Source organism: Notothenia coriiceps, unplaced genomic scaffold (assembly GCF_000735185.1).
Source record: "Notothenia coriiceps isolate Sejong01 unplaced genomic scaffold, NC01 NC01_scaffold00007371, whole genome shotgun sequence".
NCBI lineage: Eukaryota > Metazoa > Chordata > Actinopteri > Perciformes > Nototheniidae > Notothenia > Notothenia coriiceps.
The window spans coordinates 204,850-221,586 of NW_011340072.1; the positions used below are offsets into that span (position 1 = coordinate 204,850).

The 16,737-nt window shown below is 40.2% G+C and overlaps 4 protein-coding genes across 4 annotated transcripts in view; 2 read left to right on the forward strand and 2 right to left on the reverse strand.

Annotated features, from left to right (window-relative positions):
* man2a2 (mannosidase, alpha, class 2A, member 2) overlaps window positions 1-16,737 on the reverse strand; it is a 54,098-nt gene that overhangs the window by 21,007 nt on the left and 16,354 nt on the right. The window lies entirely within an intron of this gene.
* On the forward strand, window positions 723-7,578 carry uck2a (uridine-cytidine kinase 2a). The gene is made up of 7 exons (XM_010769471.1): window positions 723-871; window positions 3,117-3,276; window positions 4,047-4,143; window positions 4,412-4,554; window positions 5,262-5,359; window positions 5,448-5,496; window positions 6,489-7,578. Exons 1-7 carry the CDS (start codon window positions 770-772, stop codon window positions 6,623-6,625), a joined length of 786 nt encoding a protein of 261 aa, XP_010767773.1. The 5' UTR covers window positions 723-769; the 3' UTR covers window positions 6,626-7,578.
* aatf (apoptosis antagonizing transcription factor) lies at window positions 9,049-10,878 on the reverse strand. The gene has a single exon (XM_010769470.1). It carries the CDS (start codon window positions 10,835-10,837, stop codon window positions 9,272-9,274), a length of 1,566 nt encoding a protein of 521 aa, XP_010767772.1. The 5' UTR covers window positions 10,838-10,878; the 3' UTR covers window positions 9,049-9,271.
* magoh (mago homolog, exon junction complex subunit) lies at window positions 11,578-13,917 on the forward strand. Its single transcript, XM_010769469.1, has 5 exons — window positions 11,578-11,840; window positions 12,195-12,253; window positions 12,590-12,700; window positions 13,528-13,610; window positions 13,701-13,917. Exons 1-5 carry the CDS (start codon window positions 11,750-11,752, stop codon window positions 13,798-13,800), a joined length of 444 nt encoding a protein of 147 aa, XP_010767771.1. The 5' UTR covers window positions 11,578-11,749; the 3' UTR covers window positions 13,801-13,917.

The window sequence follows — 16,737 nt, forward strand, 5'->3', positions numbered from 1 at the left end:
AACAAAATGACAATGTTATACATAAGGGCACAATAACACACAATAAGGACATTAAACAATACATATTAAGACATTTGTTGTGTTTTATGACTATTTTAATATACGTTTCAATCGTGTCTCATTTCAGTTTTGAATTGTGTGTGTTTCTTTTTAGTCTATTTGCATTTTGAATAGGCTGCGCTGCAGTACTTTTTATTTAATAGAGATGTATTAAGAAAAAATCCTTTCATTTCAATATCAGAATCAAGTTTGCAGACCGTACATTTACACAAGGAATTTGATTTGGTGTATCATGGTACAAACATAAAGAATCTGAGAAAATAAGTTATAAGAGGAAGTCAAAAATATAACGATAATAAAACTATAAACTATTTAGCATATTTAGCTGTTAAACTTAGGACAATGAACATATGAAAATATGACAAGCTACAGTTTATTATATTTAAAAGTGGAGGGCTGTGCAGACATGTCTGCAGAAAAGACCTGAGCATAAACATGTCTCACTATTAAAAATATATGTTCTCTCTACACAACAATCCCTCTTTTTTTATTATGTTATGCTAATTTAATGGGCTCCATATGCTTTCACTTAAAAAAAAGAAGCAGATGGCGGTCTCAGTTTTGTTATTGCAAAACACACATTTTCCATCAACGTGTGTGTGATAATTTTCTCCGTCAGCCTCCTTCTCACCTTCAGCATCACCATCAGAGGGGAGGAGCGCACGAGTAGTGTGAGAGCGCCGCAACCTCGCGCTGCTGCAGATGAAGCATGGCAGTCGACCGCGAGACAAAGCCTGACCGAGCCGAGCATGAGCGCGTGCACCGGCAGCCCTTCCTCATCGGGGTGGCTGGAGGGACCGCCAGCGGCAAGGTGGGCTCCCTTCCATAATTAACAGCGTTGACATGTTTGTGTGTTTATCAGGTGACTGTCGTGCTAGAGATGACACCTTATTTTCATTTGGAATTTTGAAGATGACGTGCCTAATTTTCTTCGGGATGAAAACATATTTGTTTCACGTCTCTGTAAGATAAATTAGACTGATTGTTAGCCTACTTGATGAGCAAAGATGTCGGTAGCAGATCAGAGCAGGATAACATGTGCATTGTCAAAATATGTTTTTTTTAGATGGTAAATTAAGTGTCATATGTAAATCAGACTTAAAGTCTTCCAGATATTTTCCTTTTTTTTAATTTAGGGGAATATAAAGGGTGGCTGTATGAGAGTTAAAAGAGACATTTCACTTAATTAGCATCAGCTGCACCGGGTCTGCAGGCTGATAGCACGTGACACTTGGAGAATATCACACTTACCACTTAGATAATAATTATACAAAAGATACAGACCTTAAAAGACCTCAATACACTTACTAATTGTATAGATATCCTTTTTAGTTCTGATCATGATGATTCCATGACCTGTTATTGTCTTCTTTGTACACCTCAGTGTCAGCTCTGTCTGATTCTCCCCTCACCTACTTTCACCGGCTGGCTCACTGACTTCATCTGTCCACATGTCAGGACATGTCTGCAGATATCTGAGATATCACTCCTGATCTGTATTTAATGTTGTGCAGAATTCAAGGGTTTTCAGAGAGCTTTCAATAGGTGTTATCCTCACTGAAGATCAGAAATGATGCAATAGTTTTATATTTTGCAGAGATTATGACACGCACATCAAGGGGAAAACATTTCTTTATTTTCTCTCAATGTGTAACCAATGTAATGATGAGATGTATTTATTATTTACAGGGGTCGAATGTAACCAAGTACGTTCACTGAATTTCTGTAATTTTGGAGGTGTTTTACCTTTTCTGCTGCTACTAGAATATTGTACTTTTTAGTCCACTTTAGCTACTTCTCAGATAACAGTTTTCTTCCCCTTCATGTCCAGGGGAAATCGTGTCTCCAGATGTGCATGTTGAATTTCTAAGTTTATATTAGGTTAAATATACATTTATTGATCCCAATTTTGGAAATGTTTTCATCACAGCAGCATGCACATGAAATACAAATTAGATTAAATAGAACAAAAATAAAGAGTAAATATATTCATATAAACAAAAAGGACATTTTAATAGTGAAATATGTATATTCATAAAGTGTCTCTATAGAATATACAATATAAATACACAGATTGGCTTCGGTGTACAGTATGAGGCCAACCTACAACAAGTAAACAAAATATACTATTCACAATTCACTATTCAAGTGTGCAAAGTAATTGTTTTTGAAATAGATTTAAATATTCAAGGTTATGTGAAATTGACACAAATCTGAAAACAGGGCTGTTTTCCTAAGTAACTTATTTAAAGTTGAGTGTATCTAGTGGTTCTCATAGGACAGCGACAAAGTCACAAACATGATGATCTTCTGGAATATGGAGACAGACATGTCAAACATGAGACCAACCACATCAGCAGTTTAATGTAATATACACATGAATGCAGCAGTATATCAATCCCCAAACATCATATGTACAAATAAAACACTGTCATGGAACATTTACTGCGCTATCAATACTTTTACCTGAGATGCATTGGCTGACAATTCTTGTATTTACTTAAATCAGGTTCTGAGTTCAGGAGTTACAGAGGAGTATTTCAAAGTGGTTAGTGTTAGTAGGCCTACTTATGGATCTGAATATTTCTTCAATGACTGACGTTTAGGTAGCTTGTGCTCCTTGACGTGTATCATGAAAGTGACAGGAGGTTGATTTTTGGTGTGGTTAGATCAACACAAGTGTTTTCAGCAGGCAGTAGTTTGTGGGTGTGACTTCCTGGTTCTCTGCCTCTTTTTCCCACCAGACAAACTGCTCTCAGGAGCACCTGCTCTCCCACAACCGTTATCTGAAGGAAACTTTAATCTTTGTTTTGTCGTCTCACTGTCTGCGAGCACATCTGTCTGCCAGGTTCACACCAAGACCCCAAGTTTCAGCCTTTACATGGATAAATGTTTCTAGTAACTATGCTTTCCTCTATGAAGACATGTGTCAACTAAATGCAAAGTAAATGAAAGTAGGTCTAAATTGTACATCAAACCACTCATGTTCCGAAGGATGTAATGACTAAGATTGGGTGGCAGTATTTTCTCAAGTGTTTTTCTTCATGTGTGACCAGTCCTCAGTGTGCAGTAAGATCATGGAGCTCCTGGGGCAGAATGAGATCGACCACCACCAGCGACAAGTGGCCATCCTCAGCCAGGACAGCTTCTACAGGGTCCTCACCCGGGAGCAGAAGGCCAAGGCCCTCAAGGGCCAGTTCAACTTCGACCACCCAGGTATTATTCACCTCATCACATGCTTTGTTGTATTCATGTAGCGTCTGAAAGCAGAGCGATGGATAGAAGCCTGCAGCTGTTTACCTCCAGAGAAACACAGCCGTTCATCTCTAGGAGATTACGGGTCTCTTTGTGAGGTATGCATGGTGAAATTTGATGTCATGTAAGGGTCACTAGGTTAAAAAAATAAGAGTAATATACAGAACTCCTGAGATTAAAGTGGTATATTAATATGAACAAATCTAATAGTTACGGAAAACTAAGATTGAAAAGACTCTCCTGAGATAATAAAGTCATGTGCATGTGAGTACCTTTTCCATACTGTTGTTCCTCCTCCCTAAAGTAGACATGTGGAAATGTTGTTGTTGAAAAAAATATATAAATTCACTGAATATTACAAATATTTTTCTTCTTTTTTTTTTGAACCACCTTGATCTCAGAGATTAATCAAATATTTTCTTTTGCAAATGTGTTAAAATGTGTAGCCTGTTAAATTGTTCCAGTAAATCTACCTCTACTTTCCATGTGTATGACTTTATTCCAGAGAATATCTTTCTCTAAATGTGTTAGTTTTTCCTAGATCATTTACAACTTTAAACTCCGGGATTATCAAGTGAATTTGTTTCGTAAATATACGACTTGAATTTAATAACATTTTCTTAGAATATTTCCTCCCTCTCTCACCCGCTTTTTCTTCCTACCCTTATACTTTGTACATATTTGATCATGCTTGATAAACAATTGTCTCTGTTTTGTACTCCTCTGTAAAGATGCATTTGACAACGACCTCATTATTTCGACTTTGTGGGACCTCAAGAAGGGACAAACGGTTCACATCCCTGTGTACGACTTTGTTTCCCACTCCAGGTGAATGATTCTGATCCACATAAAGGACAAAGTAAAAGCAGTATGCTATATAAGATCATAAAACAGCAGTAACATTATATTAAACAGAAAAAGGATGTCTACTGTGTTGGATTATTTACACTAATCTTTTATCTACATTAATTTTCAAAGCATAGTGAGATGAATGGAAACTGTTTTCTCTAACGCTATTGCTCAGTTCTGTACAATCTTTGGTTTAGCTGATGTTGCATACTGAGTGTTTTATTTTGAATGTCTTCTGGTGCGGCAGGAAGGAGGAGACGGTGACGGTGTACCCGGCGGACGTGGTGCTGTTTGAGGGCATCCTCATGTTCTATTCTCAGGAGATCCGTGACCTTTTCCAGATGAAGCTGTTTGTGGACACCGACGCAGACACACGTCTGTCTCGAAGAGGTGAGACACACAAGCATGACGAGGGGCAAATCCCATCTGTTTCTAAACGTAACAAACAAGACACTTTTATTTTTCTTACAGTTTTGTTTTTTTAAATATACACCCAAACAGCTTTTTATTTTTGTTAGCATTTACTGCAAACCTTTTTATACAAGAAGAAATACTGTAGAGAGATACAACTAAAAAAGTGACATTAAATATAAGGTAAAAGGGAATTTAAAAATAATGTATTAAAAAAGTCAAAAAATATGAGAAAATATCATTCAACAAATTAAAATTAGATAAGAGATAGGACAAAAAACTGCTTAAAACATATATTGTTAAAAATATAATTAGTTAAAAAATAGTCTTTTACTAATTTACAGTAAAAGAGAAGAATGCAAGACACTAAGGTAAAGATATAGGAGTTTTAGGAAATAATTGATTCACTTTCCTGCTGGAATGAGATGTTAACATCCGTCATATCTGTAAAGTACTTGAATGCAGTGGTTTGCATAGTTTAGCTAAGACGAGAGATATAACACATATTTAAAAACAACACATTTGTTTTGTTACCTTTGCTCTAGGTGTCTCTGATTAAACAAACCTGTGGTAGCCTTACATTTACTAAACAAATACAAGAGTCCTGTACAGTAAGTACAGACTACCGTTATTCACTTTTTTATTTTTTTAAACCTAACTCTTCCCAAACTTTTTTCCCCTGCCAGTTCTGCGTGACATCGGTGAACGTGGACGGGACTTGGAGAGCGTTCTGGCGCAGTACATTACTTTTGTCAAGCCTGCGTTTGAGGAGTTCTGTCTGCCAGTAAGTGCGATTCAACATGTACCAAACACTCTGACCCTGAGCGTAGACTCGCGGTCAAACCTGTGTCCTTTTCATTGACTCTGATTAGACCAAGAAATACGCTGATGTGATCATACCGAGAGGAGTGGACAACCTCGGTGAGTATGTGTGCTTTGGAGTTGAGAGAGATGATAGCAAACAAATGAAAACCACATGTTGGAGATCCTAGTCTCAACAGGGTTATCATAAAGGACACAGCTGTTATTGTTGTTGGGAATTGTGCTTTCGGAACTAAGGAAGTCAAAGCATCTGCTGCCGTCTGTTGACTTGAGAAAATAACTTTAACTGTCCAAAACAAAGTGCAAAAGAAAACTAGATACAAGTAAGTCTAAATATGTAGAAGCAGGATACGTAGCCCTGAATTGTGCCTCATGTATTATACCGTAACATCAAGTCACAGAATTTAGCATTCAGTTAATTGAACAAAAAAGATAACTGAGTAAGTCCACGACAAAGCGAGCAGTATGCAGGCACAGAAGTACTCAGAGCTACATGCTAACGTCATTATGACGTATGACTCTTATTAACGCCTTGTCGTTGTGATCATGTTAGCATAATTAAGAGTTATTATTTCAAACTAATTCAGGTTTGGGAAGGACATGTTTTTGATTAAAATGTTTAGTTTATATTATTGCATTATTTTGTATGAAAATATGGTAACATCAATTATGTTTAATACTCTTTAGATTCCAGTTGTGACGGCCCCTAGTCCTCAGATCCAATTACAAATAACATAATTTTTCCCACTACTGTGTCTGGATCTATTAGTTGGAAATGTTTTTCCTGTCTGTTTCTCCCAATATATATATATTTTAAAAGAACAATGATAAGCAGTTGATAAGACATGACAGTTAGGAACCAGTCACATTTTGAACTGATTTGATGGATGAATAAATGTAGATCTGGATACCTTTAGTATGTTATAAAAAGCATGAAATTAGGCCTTTTGAAGGAACAGCAGTAAGTTTTTAATGAATACCTTCTTTTTTATAATGAAGTATCACTGTGTAACTTTGTGATTTAGATGTATGGGTAAAACATCAGACGCGCACTTTGCCTGATTACACAATATCTGTGTCTCTTCCTACAGTTGCCATAAACCTCATCGTTCAGCACATCCAGGATATTCTGACCGGGGGTATGACCAAGCGGCTGAACGGCTGGTTTAACGGGTGTGGAGCGACGAAGAAGCAGCCGAGCATGGAGTCCAGCAGCCGGCCCCACTGAGGGGCCCCCGGGCAGCGGCCCCAGGAGGCCCCGAGCAGCAGGGTCAGGAGCGTCCATCGGTACCAACCCAATGTGCTTGGATTGTTTCTGACGATCAAAAGGCCTGTTTTGAGATGATTCTGTTAGGACTGATGAAATGAATAAGGGACACCAGTCCTCTGTGGAGCTGGTTTAAGGGTTGTTGTGTTTAGTTCCTTTTTTCTCTTTAACTCATGTACTCTGGGCTACCTTATGATTTAATTTCTCTCTGCTGCTCGCCTTTGCCACGGCACTGAAACTCACTGAAGAATGGTGTCTAAAACAAGATGTCCGAACACTTGACAGCCTTCAGACATACAATAAATACAGTGTAGCAACATGCTTTAAAGCAGGCAGGGCCTTACATATCTCACTACTCTAACAGGTGCAACATACCTTTATCAATACAACTTGAAATATTTGTTCGAACTCTGTATGAAGGATATTTTAACTTGCAATTCAAATGTACTGAGTTTTCTGTCTCTATGTCCCTAGTTGTACCTCCTCTGTTTCATTCAAAAACTGAATTTGTGTAACGAACCAACCGATTCCACCTCAAATCATCTGATGTATGACATCACCAAAGATCATTGTCTGTGCCATCTGTGTAGAACAATTGTCTTTTTTTTCTTCTCTATGCGATACTGCCATTACTGCAATCCATTTAATGTGATGTTGGTAACATTAAGAATTGCTTACGTTAAGAAATAACCACAAAGTATTATTTCCATTGATTACTATTAACTTGATGCATACGTATGCAAGTTTAATTTAAAGACACACTGAAGATGGTGTTACTAAATGCATTGAGTTGTAAAATGTCATGAAGTACTAAGTACACAATGTGTTCTGTAAATGTTTAATGGAGTTTTCTTCTTGTATACATTTTGTCATGATAAAGTTCTCAGGTACTCTTTGTTTGCTTGAGTTGACGCACCCATCATTTCCAAGGTCCTGAATTTTCATTTAAAATTACAAGTTGTTTTTTAAGAGGATATGTATAATTCATGTATCTACACATGCTTGATGCCATTTGGTAGATGGCAAGAACAAGTTGGGACATTTAACTTGCTTTGGAAGAGGTCCTTTTGATATTTTTCAGGTAGGATTGTACGAGGTACTTGTCAGTGTATTAGTACAGTAATGATGCCCGGAACACCCCCAGGCTGGAGAAACAGCAGGAAGCTGTGGAGGAGAGCAGCAGCTTCACATAGTTTAGACACCTCAACAAAAAACATTTTCAGTTGTTGCTCTATGGCTGCCTTGATTGTTTAGTTTTTGTTATTGTATGACTTTGTTGAATTTGAAAATTATTTAAGAACACTTCTGTGTCGTGTAAAATGAATGTTTTTGTCCATGGGTGTAGAGAGCATAGATAATGGAAAAGCTTCTTCTTCACTTGAGTTACATTTCTGGCAGTATTGTGATAAGAAAATGTAAGATCCTCATTGTGAGACTAAAATACAATAGAAGGAAACACAGTTTAGTTAGTTACATATCTTTTTAGGTGTCAACAATTGAGCAGGGGTCCCACTGGCCCGGGATGTAATGTCACATGTCTGCAGTGTCACAAAGCAGGTCTTCAGTGTGTAGGGGGGTCACACTGGAAAGTGTGAAGTATGTATAGTAAATTCTGATTTTTGAGTGTGAGTTCATGGACTATTCTCTCACAGAACAGGAGTGAAAATCCTCACAAATCCAAAAAAAACATTTACTGGGAAAATAATTGAGTAGTTTCTATGTTAAGTTTATTAGCAGTGATATTTGAAGACTGCAGTTGTATTGCACTAGTAATGTTTTATTCCATTGTTTAGATCTTTTGTATACTAACTAGTAAAACGGTACTATTAATAAGTATGGAGGATAGGTTGTATGGATATGGGCCACAGAGTATACATTAGGCTAGATCCCTATTCCAAACTATTTTTAGAGCATATTTCACCTGAGTAGTGAGACTTGGTGACAGAAGAAAATATAACATTGGTTTTCCTTCAAATCAATGATAGTCTAGAGCAGTTATGATTAGTTTCACATTACAGCTTACGCCCTTTCCAAAGCGACTTACTGTCACTCAATACATGTATACCTGAGAAGTGTGGGGTTCATTATGTGGCCCGAGGACCCTTCAATTTCAGAGGGTGGGATCGAACTGCTGACCCCCTAAATGCAGATCAGTGCCCTAACCTGAGCTACAGCCACCCCATATCAGTTGTTCACGGAAAAGTATTCAACAACTATATACACTTTTTGGAATCTTGAATATGGAGACTTTCTTCTTTTCTCTGTTTTATATCTTGGGAATACCTTTGGGGTTTTACTGAGAAAAAATCCATTCAAGCTCATTTTCTTGGACTTGGACTCTTAGATGTGTGATGGACATTTTTTTACGAGGCATTTTGATTTAGTGAAAACACTTGTGTATGACATTTTAATCAGAAATGTATCATTCGGCAAAAACACATACTGAAAACATTACTCAGTATAAAAGTGATACAACATGACACACATTTCTCAGGTTTCTTTTGACAACAGCCTGCCCAGTCTCTGTTCCAACACAAACAGCTGCTCAGCATCAGGCCAGGCTGTGGAAAAGGCACTTTGTTACTGTTCCCATGATCACTTCCTGCACTATTCCCTGACAGCTGAGTTCTGCCCAAACAGACCCCGGTACAGCTCGCTGCGGGCCTCGTCGCTCACGGAGCTGTGGTCTACAGGAGCCATGAAGTTCATCAGCTTGCTGTGGATGTGGAACCGGACTTTGCGGCCCTTGCTGGCTTTGGTGTCCACCTTCTTCTTGATCTTGCTGCGCAGCTTCTGGATGGCCAGCCACTGCCGGCCCATGGCCACCTGGTCGTTGGGGTCCGATGCGCTTGTCCTGCGCTCGATCAGCTCTCTCAGCAGCTGGTGGTAGAAATCATCATCGTCGAATATGTCCTCGTCCAGATCCTTGAGATGCGTGTTGGCCTTCAGCTCCTGTTCCACCTCCTCTCCCTCCATGCAGACGGGCTCAGAGATGACGTTAGACACCTCTTTTTTCCCCAGCACTTTGTACTCTGAGCGCCGGGTCTGTGTCCGCCGCACCAGCCTCTCGTTGTCCATCAGCACCTGCTCCACCTGGGTCAGGATGTTCCTGTCGAACGCCCCAAAGCCCTTGCTGCTTTTCCCGAGAGTCAGCCTGGTCTTGTCGTGCCACTTCTGCAGCGTGGCGTTGCAGTAAGGCTGGAAAGCGGCGAAGCGTTTAGCCATGAAGTCCGGGTACTCCGCCATCTCCAGCTTCCGTTTGGGCGCTACACCTCTTACCTCTTCCTCCTCATCGCTGTGTATCTCCTCGTCTTCGTCGGCTGGCCCCACAGTGACGCTCCTGGTGTCGGCGCTCTGCCACAGCAGCTGGTCGTGGAGCTCCAACAGGGATCTCTGGAGGGCTTTCAGAGCCTTGTGGGAGTTCTTCAGCTCCCCCGCCAGCTCCGCCCCACCCGTCTTCTTGAACTCTGGGAAGGTCTGCGGCTGCGGGAGCTGGTTGGCGGTGATCACAGCTTTCTGCATTTTGATCCTGCCCTCCAGCAGTTGGTCCCACAGGGCCAGCTGCTCCTTCACAGCCTTGCCTTTCTCCACCTCCTCGTCCACTTTGTCTTGGGAAAACGTGCGGACCGTTCCATCGTCCTCACCTTCTTCGCCATCCATCTCAGAGTCGTTGTCGTCTTCATCGCTGCCTTCTGACTCTTCGTCATCATCTTCACTCACTCCCAGGTCATCCATGCCCTCTGTCAGCTTGTTGAAGTCCACTCCTTGAGGAAGGGTCATCCCCTTTTTCTTAGACGCCAGTTTAGCATCACTGCCCACCTCCTCCTCTTCATCGTCATCTTCGTCTAAATCATCTTCCTCCTCCTCTTCATAACCCAAAGGATCATCTTCTTCTAGCCCTTCTATACTGCCCTCCTCACCAGATCCCCCAGTTTCTATCAGAAGCTGTTTACGGGACACTGTCTTCCCCACGTACCGTCTGTCGGTGTCTGACAGCAGGGTTGTGTTGCTCTTCCGCAGGGCACTGAGGCCGCCTCCATCTTCGTCTTCATCCTCGCTGAATCTCTCCGTAACTTTCGCGTTGGTCACCTCGTCCCCGTCATCCTCCGGGTCTGCGAATTTAGGAAGAGGGTTCAACAAGTCCTCAAGCTCCTGAGAAAAGGAGCCCGCCATGGAGAAGTTTACAACAACCACACGTGCACTGTACTAGGGAGAGTTTCAGGGTGAGCGGAGTGATGACGTTATTAATATGCGACGAGCCAAAACCAAAGGGATTTGGTTCCCCTTGGTAAAGTTTCCAAGGCAAAACCTTTTTCCCCTTTTCATATAACAAACAATATACAATGTATTCATTATAAAGGGGATATTATACTAACAGAACAATATCAATAGTCGGGTGTATAAGACACTCGCTAAAATAGAATATTTTTTTAATGTCTTAATAGCCGGTATATTCGTCAAATTATAAAGAACAAATGATGTGCAGAACAATTTTTTTATCAGCTAATGTAGGCTTAGGGTAAGGGTTAAAACGGAAGTGAAATGAGCACAACCAAACTTCAATAATAACAATTAACTGCTGAATTAAAGAATAAACTATATTTGAATACTTATTACTAAAAACGAAAGAACTCTATTCACACATACAGTATATTGAGATGTATCGTTTTTTTACGCTGACACTATCTGACTGTGCAGGCTATAATAGATGGATGTGAAGTTTAGAGATAGTATTAAAAATAGTTATCAATCGGAATGCAGATTCAAGGATGAAAATATTATTTCAATGCTAGGTAGCCTACATTTATTTCACCTTAATTGGACAATTTTTGTCCAAAAGTTAACTGGCTTTATACAAGCAAATGGTAATTGGATTTATTGCCATTTTACAGGGGGAAAGGTCGGGTTTGGAGGTTTTGAACTGTGTAAAGAACCTCCTGTAAGGCAGAGTTCGGGGCACTAAGGTTTCATAAACCGGTGACTATCTACGCATGCGTACATGGGTATCGAGGCTCCAGGTTGCGTTTGCTAGCTGAGTTTTGTTTCGTATGCTTCACCAGAAAGAGTGCTTTCTGGAGAGTAAAGATGTCAACAAGTGACTTTTATTTGAGATATTATGTTGGGCACAAGGGAAAGTTTGGACACGAGTTCCTGGAGTTTGAATTTAGACCCGACGGTGAGTTTATTTTGGCGGTAATGCAAATGTATTAGTCTTCCTGCCTCTGAGCTAACGTAGCTAGCCACTCGGTAATGGCTAACGTATGCTAGGCCGCAGTCCACTCTAAACCAGTTGCGAGCGGCAAATGAGTCTTTTGGTTCACACGGTTTTATAAATGATAGTAGTTCATGTCTGGACCAATTCATTATTGCAAACATAATTATTATAAAGACCGTAATATTTTAAGTAATATCAGCAGATCGTTTAAGCGCCATGTGGCCTGCAGGGAATGGAAATAAACTCATGAGTTTTGTTGGGGGATGCTTTGTTTTACATTTCTACTGTAACGTAACATTTAACATTGTGTTGTAGGCAAACTGAGATACGCAAACAACAGCAACTACAAGAATGACGTCATGATCAGAAAAGAGGTAAGTTATGTCAATAAACGTAAATGTTTGGTCCTGGTATAAAGGGTTAATGACTGCAGGTGTACATACACGACCAAATTATGATCCCTTCCCCTTGTTTAAGCTGAAGGAAGTTGAAACATCCATACATTTGTCCTAAGTGGGCAATAACATGTAATTCAGTGCTTTTTAATAATGAGCAGATGGATTGTCATTATTTCTATGTCAAACACTGTACAAACCAAATACATCAAGATCGGTTTGCAGGATGTTTCCATATATATTTTCACATATTTTGTGTCTTGAATGATTGGCCCCAGCTCCACACATGAACTAACGTTTTCTCCGCACCCCCAGGCTTACGTACACAAGAGTGTGATGGAGGAGCTGAAGAGGATCATCGATGACAGTGAGATCACTAAGGAAGATGATGCTCTGTGGCCGCCCCCTGACAGAGTCGGCAGACAGGTTTGTGGCTCAATTCCCCATCAGTGACCATCATCATTAATGTACATGTTGTTTTGTAATGTATTTTTATTTATTTAAGAAGGTACTATGCACATTAATTAACATGAGCACTTGCGTCCATCATGTAAGTGTGTCAGATTTAGCCAAAAAGGCAAATCTTCGTCTGCAGTCCCTGGCACGCGGCATTAAAAGAAAGCATACAAGTTCACATATGCCCGATTAAAACCACATTTTTAGAAACCCATAAAACCATACATAAGCAAAAATAAAAGCTTATAACAACAGACAACTGGAAAAACTAGTAAAGCCCCTACTCGAGTTCATGTTTGATTGTCCAGTGTTACAGATTCAATAATGGTGTTTACCCATGCTGTTAGCCCCAGTTGTGTGCTCTTTTTGTTAGTCCTGATTTCTTCCGTTTTACAGGGCCTTCCTGAAGCCTTGTAACCCTCTGGGTTTTGTACAACATTCTTATACAGGGGTTATTTAGCACTTGGAAAAAAGTGATACGACATTTAGGAAATAAGGCTACACATAAGAACATAAAACATGCCTTTCTATGCTACAGGTTTTAAGACCAAAAACCTTTGATAGTTAAGTTAATTGACTATTAACATAATTTGAAAGTGTGTTTTTTAAGAGTGGTTATAACTGGCCATTAATTAAGAAGGGTATACCATTTTACTACCATGCTTTGAGCACTCCAATATTTGATCGTGGACATGGATACAGACAGTCACAGATTTGAATATAATCACTGACACCGTAGTGAATTTGACCAAAAACGTATTTAAAGCCATAGCACTAACTTGTCCTTATTTTCTCAGGAACTGGAGATCGTCATTGGTGACGAACACATTTCATTCACAACTTCCAAAATTGGCTCCTTGATTGACGTCAACCAGTCAAAGTGAGTACTGAATGCAGAAGTTGTGAGATGGAGGCTGTTGATTTTTCAGTGACACCGGGCTTTAACCTTTTCTCTTGGCGCTGTGTTCAGGGACCCTGAAGGCCTCCGTGTGTTCTACTACCTGGTGCAGGATCTGAAATGTCTCGTCTTCAGTCTCATCGGCCTACACTTCAAGATCAAGCCTATCTAAATGTGGATTTTGCACGTTTTAATTTCTTTAGCTAATGTTTCTGTTGTTGTACTACCGCATTTGTACATTTGCTTTTGGTGGAACTGTTTTTTATTTTAAATAAAGGTGGAAAAAGAATGTTGTGTCTGAGCTCTGTTATATTTCATTGCATGCGTCCCCAGCTGGTATAAAGGCTTTAGCCTCATCCCAATACCCCTCCTCGACTCCTCTCCTCCCCTCCTCCGGGACTTGACCCGGAAATCGATCAAGACACACGCCATGTTGAAGGACGTCCCAATAGCTGAAATGCACACGGAGGAGCTGAGGAGGGGTATTGGGATGAGGCTTCTGTGCCTTCCAGCTTGATCGCCGTTCAAATGACAGCGTTGGTTTCCCCAAAAGCAGACACGCGAAGTGTTTTCACTGCTCGCGTATAAAAGCCCCGCCCCCATCTTCACAGCTGGTCGATTTCAACAGAGGAAAACCGACAACTGGAAAAGCGTCACATAAATGTATAAGTGCTCACAGCTCCGTGGGAATTATTATGTGCAATTTATTTCTAAAAGGCTTCCACATTACTATAATTATATTTTTATTTAAATGTAGGTTACATTTTACACCAAAACGGAACACAAAAGCGGGACCAACCATCATACATTCATTTAAATAAATATTTAACAACAAATTGGCCGTTTCTAATGGGTTATTCAGTTAAGCCCGATGAGAGGGGATACAGCTGTGCACGTCATGATTGACAGACGTCGTTTAATACCTGAGGACTCCTCTGTCCTCGCGTCACCTCCTCGTGTCTCTCGTTCGCATCTTACGGAGGCGGAGGTAAGGCGCAAGGAAGGAAAGGAGGAGTCGAGGAGGGGTATTGGGATGAGGCTTCTGTCTGAACATTGAAAGGGGCTCAGTTTCAGTGTGGGAGAGAAACTCTGGAGGGGACACAGGGATTGAGCCTTTTGCACACCATAACATGCACAGAAAGCTATAGAACACAATACAGGGAAGGGAGAAGCCCATAAAGCAGGCCTATTCAACTGGCGGCCCGCGGGCCAGATGCGGCCCAGAACCAACTCCCGAGTGGCCCAGCCTCCCATAGCGAAATTCCTACACTAGTACAGACTATGAACGCAACACTCCGGGTGGCATAGAAACCACCAAACCACAACGCAGCACGTTTTTTGAAAGTGCATCTAGTGTTGCTAGTAACGGTGGTCCTATGATAGCAACTCTAAAACATGTCTCTCTCAACTCTGAAGCGTAAACAGAGACAAAACGGTCATTTATCTTGTGGAGCAGATCCAAGTCAAGCTGGACCTTTTCGCGACCGACTTGAGCACGGGTCGGATGCTGCATTTTCCGACGCTCCCCAAACACATCACATCTCCGGCACAAATCACGGATGTGATGACAGATTTCATTGCGAGGTTGAAAGAGAACTTTGCCGGTCGATTAGATGGACTTGCTCTGCCCACAGAGGTGATGATGGGCTTTGCCAGAGACATCCTATGAGCCAAAAATCACTGCTCTTGTTCAAAACAAAAAATGTCCCTTCTCCCATTTAGAAAGTCAGCGATGACAAATCACAAATGAGGTGATAGTAAGCACCTAGTTTACTATAGTAGACGTGAAGTGTAGTATTCATTCATATAGTTACCCGTATCCCTTGTTATGGGTTTGTGCACTGAAGGGTTTGACAGTTCTTTCTGTATTNCATGTGAATCAAGCTTTTCACACATGAACTCAATCAAAAGTAGCACTCACTGCTCCCTGACTGACAGCACTTTTCACCAATGTCTTAGGATTGTCATTGACATCCTATGAGCCAAAAATCACTGCTCTTGTTCAAACAAAAAATAGTCCCTTCTCCCATTGCGAAAGTCAGCGATGACAAATCACAAATGAGGTGATAGTAAGCACCTAGTTTACTATAGTAGACGTGTAGTGTAGTATTCATATAGTTACCCGTATCCCTTTTTATGGGTTTGTGCACTGAAGGGTAACTTGACAGTTCTTTCTGTATTCATTTAAATGCACTTTGTAATGTGTCTGGGTCAAATGCGACCAAAACGTATGATTTTTTGTTATTACTTGAAAAATGAAAAAATAGTATTGCTACAGTACTACCTCTTTGTGTTGCATTGGAGCTCTTTGGCTGTTTTTTTTGTATGTCAGGAAATGTATTAAGACTGCTATTATTGTATTCAGTAAATGCACTTTGTGATGTGCCTGGTTCAAAAAAATAACCTGAANACTATTTATATTTGATTTGATTTATTTTGAATGTATAAAACAAGACAAGAGTGTCAAATTGATATACAAAAATATTACTGATTCTAAATTATGTATAAACAAATAATCTACTTAATTACAAATCCGGAAAGGGGTGGGAAGAAGTTTACACTTATTTAATCCCACCCTTTCTCCCAAAAACTACGTTTTTAACATATATATATATTTAATTTGTTATTATTTTTTCTTAAAGGAATACAGTTGTTATTGAAAAACAAACAAACAAAACAACAAATAAATAAACAGATAAATAAACAAACAAATAAACCAACAACTACATAACAGAGGTAAATTATATTCAAGAAAAGATCAAATAACAAACCAAATAAATAAATAAACTGCAAAAATAAATTAGTATATTGCAATATGACAAGAGGAATGTTTACCGGACCATGCACCATTTTACCCTGCACACACACACCCGTGCACGCCCATATATATATATATACATACATGCATACATCCGCATACAGCTCCCCGCCCACACACCCTCCAGATCTGAGCAGAGGAGGCTGTGTTTTCCCGATACCTCGTGGAGACCCAGTGGCAGGAAAGTGGCCGAATGCATGTGCGAGGATGGGGGTGGGATTAGAGCTATTTAAAGCAGTCTGTCTCTCCAGGCTAAAGCACCAGATACATACCCCACCACCCCCCCCCCCC